At 43.1% G+C, this 27,110-nt stretch overlaps 1 protein-coding gene across 5 annotated transcripts in view; it reads left to right on the forward strand.

Moving 5' to 3' along the window:
• NFE2L2 (NFE2 like bZIP transcription factor 2) overlaps positions 1 to 23,017 on the forward strand; it is a 44,896-nt gene extending 21,879 nt beyond the window's left edge. For all 5 annotated transcript variants that reach the window (XM_080798843.1, XM_080798842.1, XM_080798845.1 and 2 more), the window contains 4 exons: positions 18,714 to 18,980; positions 19,477 to 19,566; positions 20,212 to 20,403; positions 21,282 to 23,017. In XM_080798843.1, the coding sequence (XP_080654969.1) occupies positions 18,714 to 18,980; positions 19,477 to 19,566; positions 20,212 to 20,403; positions 21,282 to 22,508 (1,776 nt within the window). In that variant the 3' untranslated portion in view covers positions 22,509 to 23,017. The remainder of the gene's footprint in view (positions 1 to 18,713; positions 18,981 to 19,476; positions 19,567 to 20,211; positions 20,404 to 21,281) is intronic.
• Positions 23,018 to 27,110: the final 4,093 nt, after the last annotated feature.

Raw genomic sequence — 27,110 nt, forward strand, 5'->3', positions numbered from 1 at the left:
GGTCTCTGAAAATACTATACTATACTCACTCTTCTCGTGAAGACGTCAGATGATAAAATGCCCGCGTAATGAGATGAAATGAATGACGTGGGCCTTGCTATGGCTGCTGTTGACCCTGTGACAATACATCAAGAGAGGATCGTCTGCTTCTGGACCTTGGTTGACTGCAGGTCACTGAAAGTGGTGGAAAATGAAACCGCCGTCAGGGGGCTCTCCATGTGTCCTTCCCTTGTTCTTTGTAGGGAAGCCCCCCATCTCCTCCTTTTATTCCAAACTACAAGGGACTGATAGAGAAAGTGATGAAAGCTCCAGAAACCAGAAGGCCAAGTACATTTCATTTATTCCGGTAGAGTGTCAGGTCCAGTTCACTTAACACAGAGTTCAGTGTCATTTGATGCCCTAATCCTCCCCCTGCTGATAGTTACCATTTCTCAGGCCTACAGCTGCAAGGAACCTGTCCTCACAAGATAAACTACACATTGTTTCAAATTTTCAAGATGAAGTTAAAGGTCATGTACCATATCTCTCTGGGTCTTTACTGCCATTTCTACTGGGACTTCGTGAAGAAGTCTGAGTATTGGAGTATAGAATAGTTGAAGAGGTTAAGACCTATGGTAATAGATTGATGCTTTGAAAAAAGTCAGAATGTGGGGGCCGAGTTAGGTTGCCGTGTTTGACCGTCAGTCTGAGGGACATAACTGTTGTCCTGTAAGAACATACACTTAGCATTTATGTTGACTGGTGTGTTACTCAGGTTGCAAGATTCTTTGGTGGATATTTGAAAATACTGTCTTGTTTATTCCCACAAAAAAAGCAATTATATTGTTAACTTGAAGGGGAAGGTGTTTATAGTTTTTAAGGTGTGGTACATTGTTTTTAGTAGAGCACCCAAGGAATAATTTGAAGTATTGGTAACTATGAAGTGATTTTAATAATTAAATAATTTTTCTGTGACTAGTAGTTGGGTCATAACTGATATCAAACATGGTATCTTTGTTATTTAATTATTTAAATAATTAGAATTCTTTGATCCCAGATGCCTTCGGTATACAGTTAAAATACTGAATCCTGGGCCTGAATGAATACTTACTCATTCCACAAATACTTATTAGGTACTTACACACCCTGGGAACTTCCAGGGCACGAAATAATAGATATACAGATAATAGGTAATACAGCAAATAATATAGCAAGATAATACCAAGATAATACAGCAAATGTATTGTCTCTTCTTGAAGGACTTTTGCTTTTCAAATAGTCCTCTCCCAATCAGTCCCTTTGCTCTTTGTACACCTAGATTGTACAGGTTTCGTATCCATGAGCATAAATTACTTTACATCTGTGTCCCCTCTGCTTGAGGTATGACTTTCTCTAGGGCAGGGACAAAAAATATTTTTTATTCATTTTTATAACTCTGGTGTCTGGCATCGTGCCTACTGTCCATGTAGTAGTAGTTGCTCAGTAAAGTGAGGGCGAGCCTGTTCCTGCCCCCAGGAGCTTGATATTTATACGAGCTCATGGTGACATGTGACAGCTCTGTGACAGTACAGAGGAGAAAATATCATTTCTAACTGGGGTGCTCAGAGGGGACATCCTGGAGGAGGTAGCGTTTTAACTAGTTTGTTGTTGTTGTTGTTGAAGTCAGATTTCTTTGGTTCACGCTTCTGTTGGAAGCCTGAGGAAGGGTGCAGGCAGGAACTAGGTTCTGGCAACCGATTGGGTCACTAGGGGTGAAAAGGTTAATCTGGGGCTGACCGTAGAGAGTCCTGCAGTGCCCACATGTGGCGTTTCAAGTTTTATGTACAGAGCTCAAAATCACAGAAGGCTTTGAAAAGGGCAAGACACGTGAGCTGGATGTGGACAGGAAGTTACTATGGCCCGTGAATCAGAAGAGGGACGGGCTGGAGGCAGAAAGAAGGATAGGGGGCAGAGAGGTGTAGGAGAGGCTTAGCTGACTAGGCATCAGCAGTGTACTGAGGATCTGTATTGGTAACTCGAATCTGTGCCACCTTTGTTAGTGATTTAAGAAGAATGCTTTCAGCCCCCTTTTCAAAGGAGGGGAGATGTCCTCTTTCTCTTGGTCCCATCCTGATAGCACTTGTGCTCAAGCTCGCACACCCTGCTGTTCCAGTGTTGTAAGAGAAAGCATCTGCCACGGTGTTCGGTGTTCGTTCCCCTGATGGGAAGGGAGGGAGGAGGATCCAGAAGCTGCAGCTTTGCTGGAGGGATGGCTCGTTTTCTTCTCCAAGGTGGCACAGAGGGAGTTTGTTTCTTCGTGCCCTCCTCTAAGATTGATTCACTCTTACGGCCTTTATTCAGCTGTTACAGTCTAATCCTTGGCTTCCAAGCCTAGTGATGAGCAGTATTCACCCCAGAGAAGAAAAACAGACAACATCCTCCCTTTTGTTCTCCCCCGCGTGTTTTGCTTGTGAGCCCCAAGCCAACAGAAGGGGCATCTAACAATACCAGTGGTGGCAGCTGCGGTCTCTCGGGCTCTCCCCAGTGCTGGCCAGAGCGCTCGTGCTTCAACACACTGATGGCCTCCTGTGCACTCCTGATTCTGCCCTGTGAAGTGGACATGATCCCTGTCTTGCAGGCAGAGAACCGAGGCCTCGAGAGGCAGAGCTGCGGGATATTCCAGCGGCATGTGCTTCAGTTTCCTCACCAGTAGAACAGAGAGGACCCTGACCCTGGCGCTCTTACAGTTAAGTCAGAAAAGAACCAGCCCAAGAGCGAGCCCCCTGCGCACCTTCAACAAACAGTGGCTATGCTTGCTTATTGTTGCCACGATTGTGTCTCTTCTCCGTCAGGGATGTTTGATGTTGGGGGGGCTCAGATTTCTTGGGCACATCTGAAAAAAAAAACCCTCCTTGAATTCTAGTTGTGTAGTGGCATGAACATTCATGCCCTTTTTTGCTCTTTGCTGTAAACATTCTCCTGTGGTCTTCCCTGTGCATGTCCCTCATCTTGGGCACTGAAGTCTCCAGAGACAGAAAACCGGTCCGTGGCAAGACCTCACGTGTGCCCTGGGACCATAGAGGGCCGCCTGCTGCCCTGGTCTTCCCTGTGGGACCCTGCAGCCTTTCTGCCAGATTCCCTGTAGTGATGCGGATAGATAAGCCATCTCATTGAACTCCTTCCCAGACAGACTCCTTCACTCGTGGCAGAATTGCTTACTCTGGGCTTCTGGGTCTGGAAAAGAAGCAGCGTCCACAGGCAAGTTGAATGAACAGAAAGAGTTTGGGGAATAGAAGTGTATTAGTACAAGGCCACATCCAAACATGAACTGAGCTGATCCTGCAACCTTGTCCTCTTCCCAATCCTACCCCTTCTTTTAGTCTTTCAGGACTGAAATGTTGCTTTTGTGATAACTACCCCTAAGTAACTGGCCTTTAAAAAAAAGGAGTAGAATGGTAAAGGGAAAGAAGACCTTCTAGAAAACGCTTGAGGGGAGATGACATAGCTGAAACCATCTTATACTCACTACCCTTTGATGTTGCCATGCAGGTGTCTGTACATAAATAAATTATGACCTCACCTTCTATTTTTTATGTAGTAGTTAGACCCAGAAGCCTAAAAATCAGAGGCTTCTCATGTTCATTTGACATCGCAACAGGAGTTGAACTTATTAACAGTTTTAATAACTCAGCCCTGGTTGTCCTTTGTATTTTTAAGGGACATTAACATGCTTTTTTTTCTCCTACAGAAAACAACTCTGTGAGACTAGTCTTAGTGTCCCAGTTATCCCTGATAGGGGTGGCACAGTGAGGCTGGGTGGCTAGGTCCAAGCTACTCTCTGTAGCTCGTTAACAGCAGAAGCCTAGCTTATTCTGAAGTAAAGCCCGTGTTACTTGAGTGCTTCTGTGACATGCACCTGGGCTGGATCTCATGGTCATCTAGGAGATGGGGGTCTTCGTGCTTCAGTTTCCTTGCTCCAAAAGGGGATGGTTATTATACTACCGACCTTGCAGCTTGGTGTGAGTAAATGAGATAATAGACGCAAGTACTTGGAAAATGTCGAGCACATGGAAAGTGCACAGTAAATGGTAGGCATCATCATTAGTATTACTTCGATTGCATCATGCCTCTCTTTATCTGGATTTGGAATCCTATGGCACAGTGCTCTTTCATTCTCAGATCTTAATGTGAAGGCTCACCAGGTAACCCTTGTCCTTGCATATTCATTTAACAAGTTAATTGAAAAGATTTACATTAAGGAAGATAAAAGATTTCTGTACAGATCTTAAGGGCATGAAATAGGATATGTACACTAATTACAGTTTTTCTCTAAGAGGTCCAGATAGCTGCCTGGCGGTTGACAACAACAGTAGGTATTGTGCGTCCTCAAACGTATGCATTTGAAAGTAGCTGAAATAGTTTCCCAGCTCAGCTTAATTCATATCCTTAGTTGGAACAGGTGGTGCTTCCCCATCACCTAAGCCCCGTTTCTCCCCCATTCTTCCGATGACCTTTGCAATAGTCTGGTAATTGTGTGGCGTCTGGACTAGACAAGTGCTAAGGGACCGTCAAGTTCCCGTCAGTCATTAAGAGCCCCGTTAGGCATTCAGAGTCACACTCATGCTTGCAGGTCACTGTAGTAGCTCTTTACAGATAATTGCTAGTGGCATAAATACTACCTAGTGAAGTTTGGAAGACTTAATGCTCCCATTGTATCCTCAGGAAGAAATTTGCAAAACAGAAGAGTTTGGCTCACTAGAATTTCTCCCGTAGGAGTGTGGAGGGCTAACTTTGTAAGCTCCCTCCGAGCTGTACCCCCTCATTAACCAACTTGTCACTTCTGAGCCTTTGAAATGGGACTAATGCAACTGAGAAACTGAATTTTTAATTTCAGGGAATTTTAATTTAAACTTAAAAACTAAAAAAAAAATTAAAAACAGAAATGGTGTTAAGATTTTTTGTTAATTTTATTCTGGGAGTACACTACACTTGATGTGATCATGACCGTGAGATTTGTTGTAGTGGATATTGAGTGTGTTCACCACTTCTGATACCTCATTGATAATTTTAAATTTTTGGTTATGTGTTAAAATGATTTTTTATTTATTGGATTAAATATATTGTTAAAATTAAATTCACTTTTTTTTTGGTCTTTTCACTAAGGCTACTAAAAATTTTTATTTTTTTTAAATAAGATTTTATTTATTTATTTGACAGAGACAGATCACAAGTAGGCAGAGAGGCAGGCAGAGAGAGAGGGAGAAGCAGGCTACCTGCTGAGTAGAGAGCCGGATGCGGGGCTCCATCCCAGGACCCTGAGATCATGACCTGAGCTGAAGGCAGAGGCTTAACCCACTGAGCCACCCAGCTGCCCCCAGAATTTTTAAATGATACAGGTGGCTTGCATTATTTTTCTGTTGGACAGTACTGCTTTAGAGCATCTATTACAGGTAGCTAAAATTAGCTTGTCTTAAAATTCAAAATTAGATTTCAGACTTATATTTTGGACATCATACGGTCAGAGGTATTTAGAGGAAGGGATCTTAGGAGTTACCTAACCCAGCCTTGTCCTTTGGCAGAGGAAGAACCCGAGGCTAAAACATACGGTTAAATGGCAAGACTAGATGGGGACTGGAAACCAGTGTTCTTGATAGCCTACTGCCTTGGGTCTGTGGTTTGGTTGGCCTTGGAAAGGGCTGCAAAGAACTTAAACTTCGCCAGCTCCAGACTGAAGAAAAGGCCTTTCAGAAGAAATTATTTTCAGTGGTAAGGAAAAATAATTTTTTTGCTTTGCCTACTAGTGGACAGGATGGTCGATTCCAGGTTTGACATGTGTTTTTGTTGGACTGTATAATCATAGTCATGGGGGAATAGTAATAAGGTAAAAATAATTCCCATGCTTTGTGTGAACATTTACTTTGGGAACCTCCACACATCTGGCTTTCATACTTTAAGAAGTCCTGTTCCCAAAGCCAGAGGATTTTAAACCAGACCGCAGCTTTTGTCCTTGAGAAAAAGGCTAAGTGTTTATTCTTTAGGTAGGTTGTCTTAGGTCATTTGGTAAAAGTCTAGGCCTGTTTTATGGTATTGTTTTACAAGGGTAGCAAAACTGATTGAAAGAAAGAAGGCACCACAAACTACAAGGAACACCCTTAGAGCAAACCTGAATTTTATTTGTATTTTGAGGTGTGGAACAAGAAAGGAAGGCATTATGATTTACCAGGTGGTGATTTGATTTATGAGTATGTCCATCAGATTAGAGGAGGCTGCTTCTGCCTAAAACGCAGGTGACAAGCATGCGACCTTTGACATGCAGCCCTTCTCAACCTCAGTTTCTTCATCCCGCTGATCTTCACACAGAGTAGCGTGAGGATTAAATGACGTAAGAATGCACATGAGGGGTGCCTGGGAGACTCAGTTGGGGAGTCTCTCTGACTCTTGATTTCGGCTCTGGTCATGATCTCAGGGCTGTGAGATCGAGAGCCCCGAGGTGGGCTCCGCCCTGGGCATAGAGTCTGCTTAAGATTCTCCGTCTCCCTTTCCCTACCCCTCTGCCCCTCGCTGGTGTGCACATGTGCTCGCTCGCTCTCTCCCTCTTTGACTTAAAAAAAAAAGAATGTTTGTGAAAGAGTTTACTGATTTTAAAGCACTGTGTTATGGGCTGCTGTCTTCAATGGCTTTCTTTCTCCTACACAGTGTAGAACTAATTCTTGGACGACACTTGTTCTCAGTGAACCCTTGATGATTCCGTCAAGTTTGGAATGTGCATTTAGTGGGTACATGGCCTTATCTCTGGGATTTGGGGATTTGGGACACTGTCCCTACTGTCCACGTTGATTCTGAGTTGCTTTTGTTGTGGTAGCAGAGACGATCTGCCTGAAGTGGCTTACCTCTGTTGCGTTGAGCAGGGGCAGTCTTCAGGAAGCTATTTAGAGCTTGGGAGTGGCAGAAGGAAAGTCCTGCACAGAAAAATGCATGTTAGACATTGGTCAAATAACAGGGTTTTATAGGCCATTAATTTGGCTGCAGGGGTCAGTACCACACAACAGTTTTGTGAAGGTCCGGTTTCAGAGTAATTCCTAATATTTCTTGTGTCCTAAGTCATAGATGTTGCAGTAGAAAGTCCCCCTTAAAATCTAATTTGTGTTAGGTTGACCATATGACCCCTCCTTGGTTCTGCTTCATCATATGAGACCTAGGGACGGTTACTCATTTAGCCTCTCGTGGCCTCAGGAACCTCATTTATAAACCTGGGGTTTGGACTGTGGTCTCCCAAGATCACAGTCAGCTGTCCTTAGTCTGTGCGTACTCTGAATGTAATTTAATGACCAAGAAACCTCTGTTCCTGAGAGATTCATTCCGAGAAAGAGCATTCTCCTGGTCTATAAGAACTTGGGAGAGGGGCAACTAGCTAGGCTGGACTTGCTTTTTTTCTTTGACATTTACTTTGTCTGTGAGAAAGACAGAGGTTTCTGGTTCTGGCTGACCTGCTGTGGTATTTCCGCTGTTGAGGCCTTGTCCAGCCTCTCTGCCTTACCTGTGTGTACCGCTGCCTCTCCATCTCTTGCTCCTACAAATGTTCCGCTAGCTCCAAAGGCAACAACCAAGGTTAAGTTGGCAGGAGCAAGGCTGGACCTAGACTGGTGGTTAGAGAAGATCTGCTGCTGGCCAGTGGACTGTAATGTTTATCTCACTGTTAGCCTTAATTTCATTATTAAAAGGTACAGGGAGGAGCTGGTTTTGAAATGGTTCTGGAGTTAACATAGGAGACCTTGTACAGTTAATACACGTTTATCGTGTGGGTACCACATGCCAATATGATACAGGGTATGCGGGACACGTGACTGGGAGATGGGCACCCCACACAGTGTTGCGGGGAGTGTAAAAGGCACAGCCGCTGCGCAGAGCTCTCCGGCAGTGACTAACCCCATGACAGGTGCCCGTGCAGTTAGCCCTTGGACAACAGAGATTTGAGCTGTGCCGGCCGGGTTCGCTTATACACGGATGTTTTTGGCTACATGTATTTTCTCCTTCTGATTTTTCTTGATAACGTTTTTCTTTGCTCTAGCTTACTTTATTGTAAGAATATAATATATAATGCACAGAACATACAAAACCTGTGTTAATCTACTGATTGTTACTGGTGAGGCTTCTGGTCAAAAGTTACACATGGGTTTTTGACTGTGGGGCGGTTGGGGCCACTGACTTCCACGTCGTTCAAGGGGCAGCTGTATTGTTTGACCCAACAGTTCCACTGATAATTTTGTATTCCACGGATGTCTTCACACACTTTTATGGGATGATTTCTCTACAAGGATATTCATTGTAGTGTTATTTGTCATAGTAAAAGATCCAAAAGTCACTTAAAAGCCCAGTGAGGGACTAATGAAATGGTTATGTTATGAAATAATACATTATTCTAGTGCATCTCTATGGTGAAATACTGCTCGGCCGTTAAAAATAATGGAACCAGGAGTCTGGCTGGCTTCATCGGTGAAGTGTGTGACTTGATCTCAGGGTCGTAAGTTCAAGTTGCATGTTGGGTGTAGAGATTACTTAAAAATAAAATCTTAAAAAATAATAATAATACTAGAACATCTCTATGCCCTGATTTAGAACTGTCTCCAAAATACATTAGAAAGTGAGGAGCAGGGGTGCCTGGGTGGCTCAGTGGGTTAAAGCCTCTGCCTTCGGCTCGGGTCATGATCCCAAGGTCCTGGGATCGAGCCCCACATCGGGATCTCTGCTCAGCAGGGAGCCTGCTTCCCCCCTCTCTCTCTGTCTGCCTCTCTGCCTACTTCTGATCTCTGTCAAATAAATAAATTAAAAAAAAAAAGAAAAGAAAGTGAGGAGCACAATGATAATACGCTATTTGTGTGTATTTAATAGACTGTCTTCCTAAGAAAACACAAAAAATTGATGCCAGCAGTTGCCTTGGGGAAGGTAACTAGGTGATTACCTTTGCATCTTTTAAATTCTGTACCACATACACATGTGTTATCTATTTTAAAAAGACATTGTCATGCCCTAAAGTCGTTCACAGTTGAATCAGACCATTGTAAGAGAGCCCAGAGAAGACATAAGGAAGTATGGGGTAACTACTGTCTTTATGGGAAGGTAGACTGAAATGTGGATGTCTCCTGGTACAGCTAAGTCGACCTGATTTGCCAGCAGTCATCAGGGCAGCAGGTCCGAGTATAAAGAGGGACAGCTTCCAAGTCTTCCTGGCCTTCCTGGGGAGAGGGCACTGGGGCTAAAGCAGTTTCCAGACCTTGTCCTGTTGGGGTATGAATGCCAGGGAGCGGCCCCACAGCTTGGGAAGAGCCGGGCAGGCCCAGAGTCTGTTCTGAGTTGGAGTCTTGGCTCTGCCGCTTGCCAAACATGTGATTTGGGGCAGGGTTCCTTGGTGCCCAAAGTGCAAGTGTGTTCATCCCTAAATGAAGATAAACCAGCTCCCTGGGGCACTGTGGGGAGGCCGGAATGAGATCTTGTCCGCGAATAGCCCATGAGTGCTTGGCAAAGGCCACCTGTAACACAAGCCCATAGGCTGGCAAGTTAGAGCAAGAGAGGTTCATTTAAAAATGAAGATGGAGCAAAAATGTATCAATGTATCTCTTCCCTCTGCCAAATAACTTGGAAGAGTTGCAGAGTAGAGAGGTTGGTAGTTTGGGAATCCTTGACCTCTGACCTTGGGGCAAGTCATTTCATCCTCGGGCCTGTTTCCCTGTTTGAAAACTGAACGGGGCGTCTGTGTGAGCCCTGTGGTCCCTTCCAGTTGCAGCATTCCGTGACCGTGTGGCATGAGCAGTAATGCCCAGCTCAGCTGACACGAGTCACGCTGACGGAGAAGTCCTCGTGTGGGGAGGAAGTCTCTGCGTCAGAGAATCGTCCTTGTGCTGGAGAAGCCGCGCCCCTGTGGGGAGAGGGGGCGCACACACTACCACCACCAAGAGAGGAGACCAGGAATGCCTAAAGTAGGTGGAGTGGTGATGTGTTCATCCTTCTCTGTTCTCTCCACCTCCATTACCTCCTTTGCTTTCAGATGTTCGCTTGGAGTAGACCTTTGCAGACCAGGCGTAATGTTTATCGAGTGGGACATTCACGTCCACACAGTTGTGACTCTCTTGGTTGTGACCTCGGTGAGGTCTGTCTGTGCGGCTTAGTGATACTTGCCTTCGTGCTGCCTTGGCTCCTGTGTGCGGCTCAGTGTGTCCGAACTAAGATCAGAGACTCTTTATTTACTGTCCCCCGGGGCACCTTGCACAGTTGCTGGTGTCTGAGAGGTGCTCTGTACACACGTGTTAGATGGGGAGGCAGAGTGATGATCTGTGTACGGTAGTTAACAGGCACAAGTCTTGTTGCTCTTGACCTACCCCCCCCCCCCCGTATTATAACTACCACCATCCCAGTAAAACGAGGTTTTAGCCATCAGCGGCTCATTATTTCAGGAAATAACTTCATACTCAGAAGACAGCATGCTAAAAAAAAAGGGGGGGAGGCTTAAAAAACAGACCCCTTAGAATGTATTTTAACAAATCTACAGTTAAAAAAAAACCAACTTAGTGTTTTAGGTAGTTTCTATGTATTACCACATTTCCTGTGTCTGTATTTAATATTCAGCACGCACCCCCACCCTGGCAAACAACGTCTCTGGCTAGTGGCCGTCACCTACCACATAGTGCTTTCTCAGCCTCCAAGCCTGGGTGACTCCCCTGATTCTTACTTCTTAAAGCTAATGGTAGGCAGTTAAATCTGAAAAGGAGCTTTAAGCTTGAAATAAATAATTTCTTTTTACAAATGCATGACCCTGGGGCGCCTGGGTGGCTCAGATGGTTAAGCATCTGTTCGGCTTAGGTCTTTATCCAGGGTCCTGGGATGGAGCCCAGCATCCGGTTCCCTGCTCGTCAGGGAGCCTGCCTCTCCCTCTGCCTGCCACTCCCCCTGCTTGTTCTCTCTCTCTCTCTGACAAATGAGTAAGTAAAATCTTAAAAAAAAAAAAAATGCAGGACCTAAAGAGGGTGAAGGATCACACAGGGTGTTTAGAAGTAGAAGTGGCTGTAAAGAGCCCAGCTGTTGAGTTGTGCTGGAGCACTGCTCTCCCTCCTGGCGGCCACCCTGTAGGAGGAAGGCACACCAGGATGGGCAGGCAGCGCTGTTGACCCTCAGCGTGGATGGGTGAAACATGTGGTGTGTTCACACCTGGTGAATTTCAGTAAGGTAGGTAGAGGGTTTAGATCCAGTGCTTCTGAAGGTTCTTCTGGGGCGTGTGTGTATGTGTGTGTGTGTGCGCGTGTGTGTTAGGTGTGTGTTTCCCAGTAGTTGTTGTTTTTAAAGATTCTTTTTATTGGTTAGAGAGAGAGGGAGAGAAAGCATAAGCAGTGGGAGCAGCAGGCAGAGGGAGAAGCAGACGCAGGACTCGGTCCCGGGAGTCTGGGATCGTGACCTGAGTGGAAGACAGCCAGCCGCTTAACCAACTGAGCCACCCAGGTGTCCCCCCAGTAGAATCATTCAAATAGTGATGGAGAACCTACTCAAAGAGTTCCTCTCATGTATGGAGGACAGCATCCAGAACTGAATGTGTATATGTGGCTTGTTAAAAAAAATGCAAAAGAGATTAGAAAAACGTATCAAGTTTGCTTATCAAACCAAGCCATTCTTCCGGCAAACTCAGGGTAAGCTGTCCCAGAAGCCCTCCCAGGCCTGGCAGCTGCATCCACCCAAATACCCAGGAAGAAGTCTGTTGGGACACAGGTGTGAAACTTCTCGTGGAAGAGTTGGATCCATGCACTTTTTGCAGCAGGTGGGCTCACCGACCCTTTTGGAATTGGAGTGTCCTTTCTGACTTCTTTTTGGCTAAACACATACAAGCCTCCTGAGCAAACCAGCAGTCCAAGTTCCTATTCTGTTCACTGTCCGGTTTTGCTTTATCTTTCTATTGTGTTTGCAGCTTGCAGACAAGCATAATGGGTGAGAGTTCCAGTAAACCGGCTGGATCATATTTCTTAGACTGAGTCATTGCTGAGAAACTTGTTTGTGAACAGGAAGCAGCCTATGAAAATGTCTGTGCGTAGCAACACGCCAGACTCAGGAAACTGGACCGTTTTCTAGTTGCAAGACAGAAAGGTGGGAAGGATGGTTCTAGTCCTCAGGGAAGAGCAAACTCGTGATCTTGGGTTTTAACTTGTCGAATACTTCATCTCTTAGTATATGTGCAAGAATTTTTATTGTTAGAAATCGCCTGTTGTTGAAGATTGGGGAAATAATCCTCCGTAAGATTTCTCTAGAAGGAAAACTTGGACTAGTGGTAACTATTACTACTTACTAGGAGCCTCTGCAGACATAGAACTTTCTGTTAGGCCAGTTATTTTTTTAAATGGAGCTATAGTTACACAGAAGTTAACTCAGTGACATCTGTACTTGGCCTCCACGACTGAAAGGCCCCTTCCACACCTAACATTCTGTGGTTTTACATATGAGTAGACATACACACACACACACTCTTTGTGACTCTTACCTACTTCACAGTTACTGTAGCAAATATATTTAAACGTTAGCTCATCAGTCCAGTAGAACCAACAGTGCAAGAATAACCTGTCATCTGCCTTCTCTAGAATGCTCACTGAAAAAACAATTGGAATTGTGTTATGTATCTTCTACCTTTTTTTAAAAAATTAATTTAATTATTTGTGAGAACGAGGAGGGGAGCAGCAGGCAGAGGGAGAAGCAGGGAGAAGCAGGCTCCCCGCTGACAGGGAGCCCAGTGCAGGACTCAATCCCAGAACCCTGTGATCACAGTCTGAGCCGAAGGCAGAGGCTTAACCAGCTGAGCCACCCAAGTGTCCCTGTTGTGTATCTTCTTGTAATGAAGCAGTGGGAAAGAAGCTAAGAGAAGTAAATGGGCAGATAATTATTTGTAAAAAATATTTTAAAACTATACCTGCTTATTGTCATTTTATTTTTCTTTTTAAGATTTTATTTATTTATTTGACAGAGACAGCAAGAAAGAGAACACAAGCAGGGGGAGTGGGAGAGAGAGAAGCAGGCTCTCTGCTGAGCAGGGAGCCCGATGTGGGGCTCAGTCCCAGGACCCTGGGATCATGACCTGAGCCAAAGGCAGATGCCCAATGATTGAGCCACCCAGGCGCCCCTATCATTTTACTTGATTTATTAAGGACTGTGATTTGTGAGTCAAGGTGAGATTTGTTGTTTTATCATTTCTTCAAAATTCGAGCAGGCCCTTGGTTGTGTTGTAGCCCACTTGGCTCTTCATGTCGGATGGCAGGATAGGACTCATGTTCCATCTGGTTTTGATAAAAAATATTTGAGAATCTTCTGTCAAAAAAATTTTAACCCAGGGGCGCCTGGGTGGCTCAGTTGGTTAAGCGGCTGCCTTCGGCTCAGGTCATGATCCCAGCGTCCTGGGATCGAGTCCCACATCGGGCTCCTTGCTCAGCAGGGAGCCTGCTTCTCCCTCTGCCTCTGCCTGCCACTCTGTCTGCCTGTGCTCGCTCTATCGCTCCTCGCTCTCTCTCTCTCTCTGACAAATAAATAAATAAAATCTTTAAAAAAAAATAAAAAAAAAATTTTAACCCAGATTTCGTTTTCAGGTGAATAATATAACCACCTGGGCATAATTTAAAGACTGACATGGATGGGGGAAAAAATTACTGAAAAATATCTTGGACTCTGAATGCCAGTAATTAATTTTTGGATGAAGAAGAGATCTCAAGGAGAATAGACTTTAAAAGCCTCATTTATTACTTTCTTAATGGAAATACATGATTTTTAGGAGTAGCTGGAGACATGGTTTCATGCTTACACAGTAAAATGGAAAAAGTGAGGAGTTTTCATTTTCTGTTCACAAGCTTAGTACTCTGTGGAGTTAATTTTTTAAGTTGATTGGTGAAATTTGTTTTTAGAAGCAAACTTCCCACCGCCTTCTCATCCTCAAGACAAAATAAAGGATGGGAGAGGGAGGGGAGGGCAGTGGGTCGGGAGGTGCAAGTCTCATTTACATGTGTGAATATATTATAGAAGCCATTTTATTTTTCATTTCACATATTTTCCCAGAGCCTCAGATTATAGAATTTCTTAAAAGGAGATGGTGCTATCTTGCCTTATCTTTTCTAATTTTTTGGATCATCTGAATATGAAAAATGCTGACTTGTTCAAGGCCTTTCTCCTTTCTTTATCCTGGAAGAGAGATGTTTGTTTTGAAGTGGTATGAGTTAATAATCCAACTTCAGATTCCCCATAAAACGTGTAATAGATTACACAGATGGCAAATGATGATATATACATTTTAAATATGAAGAATTCCTTTGGACCAGATGGTGATTTAATGCGAATTGTCAAACATTTATGTTTCTTATTAAATTGTCATCTTTTGTGTAAGCCAAGCTAGCAGCATAATTTGCAACACACTCAGGAATCACTAAAGGACAACAACAAAAAAATTCAAGATGCTGAGCGGCTCCATATGGCATGTGAAGGCTCACAGCCAGCTCTTTCCCTAGTCCTAAGGAACACCTGTTGGAATGCTGCGGGAACTGTCCCCCTGCTTTCCACTCCTTCCCCAAACTCTACTGAGCTGCCATTTAGCATGGTGGCCTTCCTCTTCAGGGGCTTGGGAGGGGATAAGAAGCTCTTCTTTCTCAGGGCCTGGGATTTATGTGCCTTTAGAGCAGTTTTAGCTTTTCCTTAGGCATTTCCCTTCCCCACTCTCTGGTGTCCTGTTCTTGTTTGTTGATGGGCTCCGCCCAGACGCCTTCCTCTGAGATGCAGCACGAGTGTCGAGTGTGGCCGGGATGGGTCATTTGTGGAAGAAGTCATGTGCCCAGTCATGGGGCTCCTTGCAGGAAGTGCTCCCTGCCTGTGAGGGTAGCACAGAACAGTCCTGAGGCCATGTGGCTCCCCAGCGGCAAGTCTTGGGTGGACACAGTTCTCATTTTCAACATAGAGCTTTGAGGATTTCAAACAATATCAAATCCCCGAAGGCGTGTTCTTTTGAAAATGATGTGGAAATGTGAGTAACACAGAGGATAATACATGAAGGCCAGGACAGGAAACCCATTGTTGCTTCATTATAAATTTGATCAGAACATCTGCTTTAAGGAATTCGAGGTGGTTAAGACTACCCTTGCTTTTATTTTTAAGCAGAAGGTTTCTTTTAGAGACTTTTCATAGCAACAATAAACACTATATCAAAATAAACTTTAAAACACAGAGGAAAAACCCTTTGAGGACACTTTGAAACCTGTTTTGGGCCCGCTGTGATCTCACTGAAAGCTGCCCAGTCTGCATTAAGAACAAGTAGATGTTGTCACTTGAAACCTCTTTTGGTGCATTCCTGGTGGAGGCAGTATGCTCGGGGCCGTTCTGCCTCCCCCGGCCCTGCATTGTTTCAGATCCGAGAACAGGATATTCAAGAGCTGGGCCAGGTGATGCTTCGTGATCTGTTTTTCCTGTGTGTTGATAAAGATCCGTCAAGGTGTCCTTTTCTGAGCATGTTAGGGAAACGTTTAAAAATTGAATCAGTCGAGCTGTGCATTGAAGGGTAGTCCTGTCAGGAGTTGAACGACAGTTGAATGGGTGTGGGTGGGTGTGTACATGAAAATAAACACAGAAGTGTGTGTTATGTGTTTTTGTTTTCAGTGCATGTTGCACAAGCCCATGAGTCCGTTTCAGACCCTCCCTGAGGAGGAACCAAGTAGCTTCGTCGCTGAAGATTGTCACAGGCTCCTACTACACTTAGGCCCACAGCTTCCTGATCATCCATTTGCCTCGAGTTCGATCTTGCTCCGATGACAGCGAGTACTAGAACCATCGCTGCCAGCGTGCACAGCAACATTCGCATCGACTTTACATGTATAGAGCGATTTCTTTCACGTCTCACTTGATCCACCACCATCTGCGGATAGGGGTGGGATAGAACAATTAGGTCGTGAACATGGAGCTAAACCATCTGAACCCACTCAAGATAGCTCATCTGGAGAAGGAAAGGAAGGAATAGAGTTGTATCAACTCTTGGTGTGACCGCCACTGATAATTTTCGAGTAAATTACAGTAGAAATTTTCTTTCAGCCCATAGAGCTGGGTTTTGGGAATACTCTGGAATAGCCTGGTTTGTGAGCAGGTATTTGCAGCATAAACTGCTTCAGTGTCCTTTCACTTCTTTCAGGAACAAATTAGAACTGGGTGTTTCTTTTGATCCTGGGATTGCTTGACATGGAAAAGCCCCCACCTGGGCATTCTGGGGAAGTGAGGGAGGGATGCGCCAGAGTGACCCCAGCTGCAGGGACACGTGTGTGCATTTCTCTTCTTTTGCGCTGAAGAGCTCAGCACACTCTCCGCATCCGTTTTTGAGAGGGACTGGAGTTCAGCTGAGACTGTGGGATCATGCATTCTTTTAATTTTCAGCGTTGGCTTTTAGTGTATGTGAATAGTCTGAAGACCTTAGTAGCTTGGTGCCTTAGTCCAGTTCTCCCAGCTGGATGGGATACTCGGCTGGGTCTGAACTTATTGAGAAGCTACGACCTAACCAGATCAGAATTTTAAAGGTTTTTTTTTTTGTTTTTTTTTAAAGATTTTATTTATTTATTTGACAGAGAGAGAGAGGGTGCGAAAGTAGGCAGAGCGGCAGGTAGAGAGAGAGGGGGAAGCAGGCTCCCTGCTGAGCAGAGAGCCTAATGCAGGGCTCGATCCCAGGACCCTAAGATCATGACCAGAGCCGAAGGCAGAGGCTTACCCCACTGAGCCACCCAGGCGCCCCGAGATCAGAATTTTAAAGTAGCTTTCTCTCTGCCTTTGGATAAAACATGTCTATTAAAATGGAGACCCATCATTTTTAACCTGGAAATTATTTTCATGCTTACTGTTTGTGGGGAGCTGCCTGAGGAGATAGCCACGTATGAATAAATGCTCTGTGGTTGCTGGGTTCTTGTCATGGCCAGGAAGATGACTTGAGGGGATGTGCTCAATCCAGCCTTCTGTAAACTGGCCACTTTTTCACACCACCAAGATGTTAAAGTGTTAAAGTGTGTATGACAGTGGATTTTATATCCTGCCCACTGGTCAATGATCAGATTTTATACTTTTTAGTGTAACCTGTGGTTTAAGACAGCACAAGTCCAAGTTTGGCGCTGCCCAGCACATATCCCTGTACACTTTCTAGCAGTCTCCCTTTGTTCTAAACCTCGGTATTTTCATCTGTAAAATAAGAATGTTGTCTGCATGTGGTTGTCTTGTGAATCTGTTTGTATGTAGAGTACTTCAAATGATGCTTGACATGTAGAAAGCCTTTGACAGACGTTGGCTGTAGTTCTGAAGAGCTACAGCTGTTCTAACTGTACCTGCCGTGTGTGGGGGACATTTTTTAACCCTGCTCGAGGCTAGAAGGATGATAAACCCCAGGAGCAGGGTTTCGTGGTGTTCAGGATTCTCCCACCAAGGCTGTAGCGATGGCCTCTGCTTTCCATGTCGCTGTGCTGCATTTAGGCTGGGTGGCCTGCTCCTCCTTTGTCAGGTAAAAATAGCCTGACTGCTCAGTGAAGCAATAACCATGTTATTTTTGTCCTTGGAGGCTGAAAACAGTAGAGTCTAGACACACAGGGCAACCTAGTGCGGCCCGCCATCACCAGGACCGAAAATGCCGGTGCTGGCTGTGCACGCTGTGTCTACCCTGCCTTTGGGCCCCAACTCCCTTCCCCCATGTCTTGATTTTTCTGGTCTCTATCTCATTATATTATTTTCAGTATAGATGAGTTTCTTCAATGGAGAGTGATTTAAATTTCCTACCTATGTAGACTTTCCCAAAACGAAAGGTATAAATAAGAAAACTGCTTTTAACATGTGGTTAGGAAAGTCTGGATGTGGAACCAAGGCCTAGCTTTGTTACAGAAATCAAAATAACCATCCCTCATTGTAAGATTCTCCCCATATCTTAAAACTTTTGGTAACTCCATCCTTCCCTGGAGCCATGTTTTTTTGTTTTTCATTTTGTGTTATTTTCTTAAGAGGGCTGCTTGTGATTTCTCAGAAGCGAAACTGTGAGCACTACCTCTTTCTCAAGGCAGCCTCTTGCTTCACCCATGGGTCACAAGATCACCATTAGCTAGGACTTTTCTTTACTAATTTGTTCACGCCTCAGGAGCTAAAACAAGTCAAGAGGAAATTGTTTTAATAAATGAGTCACAGGGACAAAAATAGCAAGAAATGATGGGGGAAATAACTTCATGTAGGAAATACCAAAAGAAGGTGAAATTTCACAGCCACTAGATTGACATTTAACATGGGTCCCGTTCCCCACCTTCCCCCCAGCTGTAAAATGGGTTTAGAAAAAATTCCACATATTTGAGCATGTTTTCCAAATTCCATTTCTCGTAAGAAACCAGTGACTTGGAGTCCTGGCTGTAATTTCTGTATTCCATTAAACAAGTGTGGGATTTTTTTTTAATTCAAGAACTTTAATGTGCAGCATGTTACTTTGCTCTTCGGTGACCTCTGCCATCATCCAGTCGTTAATAATCAAGTAATAAGTGGTTAGAATGGATGGCTGTGTTTGTAGGTTGTTGTTTCTTTTAATGAATAGATTCATTGAATGGAATTAACTGTGCCCTTCCAGAACATTGGATCTGTGTTCCCATTCAGATGGTCATCCCCCTACCCCCATCAACAATGGCATAATGTAGATTATATGGTACCTGCCATTGTAAAAACCATCTTAACCGTGGTCTCTTTCCTTTTTTTTAACACAGGACATGGATTTGATTGACATACTTTGGAGGCAAGATATAGATCTTGGGGTAAGTCGAGAAGTATTTGACTTTAGTCAACGACGGAAGGAGCATGAGCTGGAAAAACAGAAAAAACTTGAAAAGGAAAGACAAGAACAACTCCAAAAGGAGCAAGAGAAAGCCTTTTTTGCTCAGTTACAACTAGATGAAGAAACAGGTGAATTCCTCCCAATTCAGCCAGCCCAGCACATCCCATCAGAAACCAGCAGCTCTGCCAACTACTCCCAGGTACAAAAAACTCAGTTCTTGGGAAGGTGTCAGGGTTTAAGGAAGAGATACTGGCCCAAGAGTTAAAACGTCTGGATTTGTATTCCAGCTTTGCCTTTTTTACTGTCTTCATGACCAAATCAAGTCAGCTTCCCAACTTCAGCCTCCTGACGAGTTCAACACCTGACTGCCCTCACAGAGTTGTAAGGAGTGCGAGGGTGTACGTTACATTGACAGCACTTTTGTAAGCTGTGGGAACAGAACGTGAGGATCTAGCAGCAGTAAAACTAGTAGTACAGATTGCTAGCGTTTTGTTTATAGATGAGCAGTTGACGCTCAGAGCACTCAAGAAATTGGGGAAGCCAAGATTGGAACCCAGATGGTCTTGTTGGTTTGATTCTGTGCTCTATACTAAACTGATTTTTGAAAGAAGATAAGTGTTTGGTTAACTATATTATAAACATTGTCTGACACTGAGCAGTCTTTTTCTTCTTTGATGTCCTTCCCTTTTATCTAGGTTGCCGACATTCCCAAACCAGATGCTTTGTACTTTGATGACTGCATGCAGCTTTTGGCAGAGACATTCCCGTTTGTCGATGACAATGAGGTACAGCATTTGGCTAACACTGAAGCTCCCCAACTACATTTAATATGTCCTATAAGTGTGTCTCCATTAAAAAAAATATTTTAGGAGGAAATTTTGTTGAAGAAACCTTAGCCTACAGTTAACTTCACAATTAAAAAAAAAAAAAAACCAAAACCCTACACAATACCAAACCAAAACCACTTGCCCCTGTATACCCAGAAGCATGGATCTGCATAACCATGGAAACAAATAATCCATTGGTTATAGGTACTTAGAAATAAATTTTGGTGTGTAAAAAGCAAACCGGGTAATAAACCAAGACTTGCTCAGTTAATAGTTTAAATAGTGTGTGTGTGATTGAAGCCCTATACTAGGTATTTTTACCAAGAGATACAAGTTAAAACTTCAAAATTATTATTTTGAAATTTACCTTTGAATGCATAGCATAAAACAGTTAAACTAGTAAATGAGTCCATCTGGAGTCAGTTGGGCAGGGGAGAAAAGATGTGTTTTCGTTATGTAGAAATAGGGGTCATAAGTGGTTCTAACTAGAGAAGTATAGAACTGTTAGCCAGGTCCAGCGTAAGGTGTTGTGATGGGGTCTGGGAGTGTTCTTCTTCAGTGTTGCCCGCAGACTCACATAGATACATGCTTGGTCAATTTTAGGTTTCTTCAGCTGCGTTTCAGTCACTTGTTCCTGATATTCCCAGCCAAATGGAGACTCCAGTCTTCGTTGCTCCTAATCAGGCTCAGTCACCCCAGACTCTCCTCGTTCAGTCAGTCATTGCTGATCTAGACAATATGCAGCAGGACATTGAGCAAGTTTGGGAGGAGCTATTATCCATTCCAGAATTGCAGGTAACTAAGATCTACTATCAGTAAACGCCAAAGACACTCTCATATTCAGTGCCTTTAAACTAATTACTGCAGTTATTTACGTGTCACCGACTTAGTGGAAGGATTGGAGGGGGCTTTTCAATCCGTCGTGAGAGGGCCGCCCAGTTGGTAGAGCATGTGACTCTTTCGGGGTTGGGAGTCTGAGCCCCTCACTGGGTGTAGAGGTTACTTAAATAAATTTAGTCACGAGGGCTGTCCGTGCTCACTTTCGTGCACTTTGATTAAGTGGACTGGATGTCTTGAAGAAAGATCGGGTCTTTGTAGGCCAGAAGTCTGATCTAGGAACTTTGAAAATAATACGTATGCTTAGACATAAGTATTTGTCAGAAATGGGAATTATCTGAATTACAGAAGAGCCTGGAAAGAATGGGGGTGGGGAGAGAGTTTACCATCAGATGCAGATTATCCACTATTAAAAATATTTGCCATGGGGCGCCTGGGTGGCTCAGTGGGTTAAGGCCTCTGCCTTCGGCTCAGGTCATGATCTCAGGGTCCTGGGATCGAGCCCCGCATCGGGCTCTCTGCTCAGCGGGGAGCCTGCTTCCTCCTCTCTCTCTCTGCCTGCCTCTCTGCCTACTTGTGATCTGTCAAATAAATAAATAAAATCTTAAAAAAAAAAAATTTGCCATTAGGGGCACCTAGATGGCTCATCACTGGAGCGTGTGAATCTTGGATCATGGGGTTATGCGTTCAAGCCTGATATTGGGGGTAGAGATTACTTAAGAATAAAATCCTTTAAAAAATAAATAAATAATAAATATTTGCCATGAGATATAGATTATCAGCTATTAAAATATTTAACCTGATTTACATTTAGTAAACATTTCTTTTCCACACAGTGTCTTAATATTCAAAATGACAAACTGGTTGAGACTAGCACGGTTCCAAGTCCAGAAACCAAAATGACAGAAATTAACAACAGTTACCATTTCTACTCATCAGTGCCCTCGCTGGAAAAAGAAGTAGGTAACTGTAGTCCACATTTTCTCAGTGCTTTCGAGGATTCCTTCAGCAGCATCCTCTCCACAGAAGATTCCAGCCAGTTGACCGTGAACTCATTAAATTCAGATGCCACAATAAACACAGATTTTGGTGATGAATTTTATTCTGCTTTCATAGCAGAACCCAATAGTAGCAACAGCGTGCCCTCCTCTGCTACGTTAAGCCAGTCACTCTCTGAACTTCTTAATGGGCCAATTGATGTTTCTGATCTATCACTCTGTAAAGCCTTCAGTCAGAACCAGCCTGAAAGCACAGAATTCAATGATTCTGACTCTGGCATTTCACTCAACACAAGTCCTGGCATGGCATCACCAGAACACTCGGTGGAATCTTCGGTCTATGGAGACACACCACTTGGCTTCAGTGATTCGGAAATGGAAGAGATAGATAGTGCTCCTGGAAGTGTTAAACAGAATGGTCCTAAAACACAACCAGTACAGTCTGCTGGAGATACAGCCCAACCCCTGTCACCATCTCCAGGGCACGGCGCTCCTACACGTGATACCCAGTGCGAAAACATGCCAAAGAAGGAATTGCCTATAAGCCCTGGTCATCGGAAAACCCCATTCACAAAAGACAAACATTCGAGCCGCTTAGAGGCTCATCTCACAAGAGATGAGCTAAGGGCAAAAGCTCTCCATATCCCATTCCCTGTTGAAAAAATTATTAACCTCCCTGTTGATGACTTCAATGAAATGATGTCCAAGGAGCAGTTCAATGAGGCTCAGTTGGCATTAATTCGAGATATACGCAGGAGGGGTAAGAATAAAGTGGCTGCTCAGAATTGCAGAAAAAGAAAACTGGAAAATATAGTGGAACTGGAACAAGATTTGGATCATTTAAAAGATGAAAAAGAAAAATTGCTCAAAGAAAAAGGGGAGAATGACAAAAGCCTCCATCTACTGAAAAAACAACTCAGCACCTTGTATCTCGAAGTGTTCAGCATGCTCCGTGATGAAGATGGAAAACCTTACTCTCCTAGTGAGTATTCCCTGCAGCAGACAAGAGACGGCAATGTATTCCTTGTGCCCAAAAGTAAGAAGCCAGATATGAAGAAAAACTAGATTTGGGAAGATCTGACCTTTTCTGAGCTAGTGGGTTGTTTTGGGGGTTTTTTGGTTTTGTTTTTGTACTGTTATACTAAAAGCTCCTACTGTGATGTGAAATGCAAAAATATACTCTATAAGTCATTCTATGCAAAATTGTAGTCAAAACTAGTATAGAAAATAATACAGACTTTAAAAAGCATTAAAATAATTCATCAGTATGCTGAATCAGTAGTTTCACTTTAACTGCAAACTTAATTTCTTAGAACACCATTTGGGCTAGTTTCTGTATAAGTGTAAATACTACAAAAACTTCTTATTTATACTGTTCTTATCTAATTTGTTACGTTCATAGATTTATATGATATCTGGCTAAAAGCAAATTGTTGTAAAACTAACCACTATGTACTTTTTTTAATAAATACTGTATGAACCAAAAAAGGCATTTTTTTATATTAAATTGTTTAGCTCTGGCAAAAACCAATTTAGTTGAAAAGCTGGTACTAATAAAGGAATATTACTGTTAAGTTCTTTGGAATTCATTTGCATTTATTTATAGTTATTTTCCATAACAGTAACACACATATTCAGGCATTCTGCATTTTCAAAATGTTTCCAGTCACTAAAAATATGACAAGCATTTTATACTAAACTTCTGGTTCCAGAGATTAAAAAGTATTATCAAGAAGATACTTTCTCTCTTCAATAGCAAGTACCTCTCAACCAAGGAAAATACTATATGTTGACATGAAAACATTGTGTTTATTCACACCAGTGCATTGTTTGCCTACCACGTGCTAGATATTTTTTAAAATACAGAGGACACGGTGGAAATCCCTGGGTTTTTTTTTAAGATTTTATTTTTATTTATTTGACAGAGACACACAGTGAGAGGGAACACAAGCTGAGGGAGTGGGAGAGAGAGAAGCAGGCTCCCTGCTGGGCAAGGAACCTGATGTGGGGCTTAGTCCCAGGACCCTGAGATCATGACTTGAGCCGAAGGCAGACACTTAATGACTGAGCCACCCAGGTGCCCCAAAATCCGCTTTTGAAGAGAGCAAACTTTACACATGCCAGGATTGGGAAGGCCAGTAGAAAGGAAGCATTGCGATTTAAAATAGGGTTGGAGGGGCATTAGGATGGCTCAGTTAATTGGTGTCTTGATAGCATTTCGACTCAGGTCATGATCTTAGGGTCATGAGATCAAGCCCCGTGCCCGCCTATGATTCTCTCTCCCTCTCCCTCTGTCCCCATGCTAGAATAAATACGGTTGCAAAGAAGAAAAGCCTTACTGAGATGGCAACATCTGAAGGTGAGGGAGACCCATTCTATTAGCTTAAAAAAGGACTGCAGACAAGACACCAAAGTCCAAAGGCTCTGAAGCCTATTTGAGACAGAAAAGGGACTACATGGCTGAAAATGGAGGGGGAAGAAAGAGGGCAGGTAGAGTGTAATGTGGCACAGAACCCCTAACACCTTCATGACGGCTTTGGGTTTTACAAAATGGGGAGCTATGGGTGTTACGTGTAAGTTTCCTTAGCCTTATGTGTTGAAAATAGTCTAGAGGGTTAAGATGGGAGCAGTTAGATGAATGTGGGGAAGCTCTGAAATAACTCACGTGGGAGGGATAGTGTTTTGTCTTGGTCTAGGGTGGTGATAGCTGGAATGAGAAGGCACTGGATTCAGTAGGTTTCAAAGGTAAGTAATTTTCTGATAGAATGGATGTTGGGTGAAGGTGCACGCAAGGACCTGAACATCTTTAAGAACTGAGTTGCCCCGAGATGAAGACTGGTTAGAAGGGAAGTCTAGGTGGGAAAGTCCGTTCACTTTAGGACATACTGAGAGATTAAACATAAAAATAAGACAAAGTTAAGGCCCCACAAAACTATCTGCAGGCTGTCCAGTAGACCACTCAGCACTGATTCACTATTTCTTCATGTAATCTGTCTTACGTTCTTGGAGTGGGGAAACTGAATCTCAAGATTCATTTTGAGAGTTATGTACATTTAGAGTTAAGTACATGTGGATTATTCACTGAATCCTATTAATCCGTTAGGAGTGATACAGTGCAGAGGTCCACAGGCCCTAAAGCCAGATTGGCTGAGCTTGCTGCCACCATTTTCCTGGAATGACCTCCAGTAACTCAAAGCATAGGCTCACTTCCTCATCTGTAGGGCAAGTATTGAGTTACTACACAGAAAATACTATGCCTAGCTCATTAAGTACTCTGCAAATGGGGGTTTTCTCATTTTCCTTATTAGCCTTACTAGGATGCCTTTTAGCTGCTAGTGAAAGAAACTGAAGTCAGATTAGCAAGTTAGAGAATATGACTCAAAGGACAAAGCTCAGGGTTGAAAGTGAATTCAAGAACTAATGGGTGTATCTTAATACTCATTCAGATTCTGCCCCGGTCCTCCTCCTGCAGTCAAGTATCTTCTGTAAGTAGAAGTGTTGAGATCCTGGAGACCTTGCTTTTTTCCGAACTCAAAAAAATAAATCTCGGGATCTTGACAAAAGTGCCCCACCCTTAGACAAAATTATAGGTGTGTGAGCGTGTTGGGGATGTGGCATGAGTCCAAAACTAGCAGCCCCACCTGGAACAGGCTGGCACTTAACAGGGGTGAAAAGCACTGCCAGGCAGACTTCAACAGACTTCTAGCCAGAGAGCAGTTCATTCATTCAAGTAACCATAGTTCTTTACAGTACCTGAAAAACTGACTTTGAAGTACTAAACATACTATGCAGAGCTAGAAACCCAGATTTTAAATACAGCAAATCCTAACCTCATGACAAAATGAAGCCAACCTGGACTTGAGTTAGAGCTTTTAGTGTCCTCTGATTAAGTTTGGCAATCCAATTGTTGAAATATTAGACTCATTTTAAAATCTGCACCTATGCCTTTTACACTGACATACGGTCAAGCATTCTTAGAAACCTTAGCTGAAAGATACTGCATTTGTTATGAAAGAAACATCTTCTTGCTGAGATTTCTCAAGGCCAGGATTTTTAGGGAAGGAGTGGCTGCTCAACTTGTACTTCTCATATCATACTTGTTTTTCAGCCTGAAAACATATGCAAAATAATTCTCATGCCTATTTTAAAAATACTTACCAGGACAGGTTCAATTTTCAGTTGCATTTTATACTTTTTGAGAGCTAGAGAAAAATTTAAAGATCTCAAAAACTTTCACTGTATGTGGAGGAAAAAAACCTCTTTAAGACACTGGCATATAACAGGGACCCCCCTGGGTGGCTCAGTCAAGGTCAAGCATCCGTCTTCCACTAGGGTCACGATCCCAGTGTGCTGGGACAGTTGGGCTCCTTGCTCAGTGAGGAGTCTGATTCTCCCTCTCCTCCCCACTCATGCCCCCCACTTCTGGTGCTCTCAAATCTTAAAAAAAAAACAAAACAAAACAAAAAAAAAACTGGCATAATTAACCTTGTCTTCCATTAAAATTTTAACTATGCTTGAAGATATTAAGACAGTACCCATAATTATTACCAAAAGTATCTTTAGGGACCATGGGTCAGGTAACAGATTAAGTTCTTGAAACCCATTATCAGATTTAACCTTCCAGGCTTAAAGAGGGTAGGTATAATCTCCATTTCACAAATGAAAAAAAAATTAGGTCAAAACAGCTACTAATCTGGATAGGATGTCAGAGAATTTTGAACTGAGTTACTGACATTTAATGAAATTTAACATTTCCTTCAATATTAGAGAGAACAAATCACACTGGTGCTTTAACGGTTATTAAAAATCCTTACCAGATACCTGTTATTTCAGAATACCATTTATGTATCACAACCTCAAAGTTCAAAGTCAGACCCACTGGCCTCATTTAATACTTGAAGCGTATGCTACTAAATTAAACTTAGTATATTTTGATTACTATTTGGGGGGGGCGGGGAGGCATCTTACACAAGCTCCATGCCAAGCACAGAGTCCAGTAGAGCCCAACAATGGGGCTTCTCTCTCAACCTGAGCTGCAATCAGTTTGATGCCCAACCAACTGAGCTACCTGGGTGTCCCTTGATTACTATTTTCAATGTAATGCTTAACCCTACATATTTAATGTATATAAAACCACCATTCCTAGGGGTCTGTTGGCATCACCTAACTGCCTAAGTGTAGTATGCATTAAAAAAAAAAAAAAACCCAAGTAAACTTGCCAAAGCTCACTTCTATATTAAAGTATTTTACTGTTAAACTTGATCCTAAGAAATAAAAACCTAACTGAATTTTCCAACCTATTAAGGATGTACGAGGAGACAAATGAGATTAAATCCAAATAGAGCACCTGTCAGTTCTTTTCCTAAGTATTTTGAAGAACAAAAATTTATTCAACATTTCTGCCAACAATGCACAGACTAACGATGTATTTTAACATCAAGTGTTAACTACTTAACGTAAGATTCGCCCTTGTGATTATAGGACCTTGTAACAATTGTAATAGCTATATAAATGAATTAGGTCACACTTAACCATTTCATATCTTAAACTAAAGCTGCCAACACACTTGTACTTAACTTTATCTAAATTTATCAATAAATTGTTCAAGTTGAGTATCTTGGGCAAATTCCTATTTCCTAACTAGCTTTCAGTATGATATTCACTTAA

Source organism: Martes martes (assembly GCF_963455335.1).
Source record: "Martes martes genome assembly, chromosome: 3".
NCBI lineage: Eukaryota > Metazoa > Chordata > Mammalia > Carnivora > Mustelidae > Martes > Martes martes.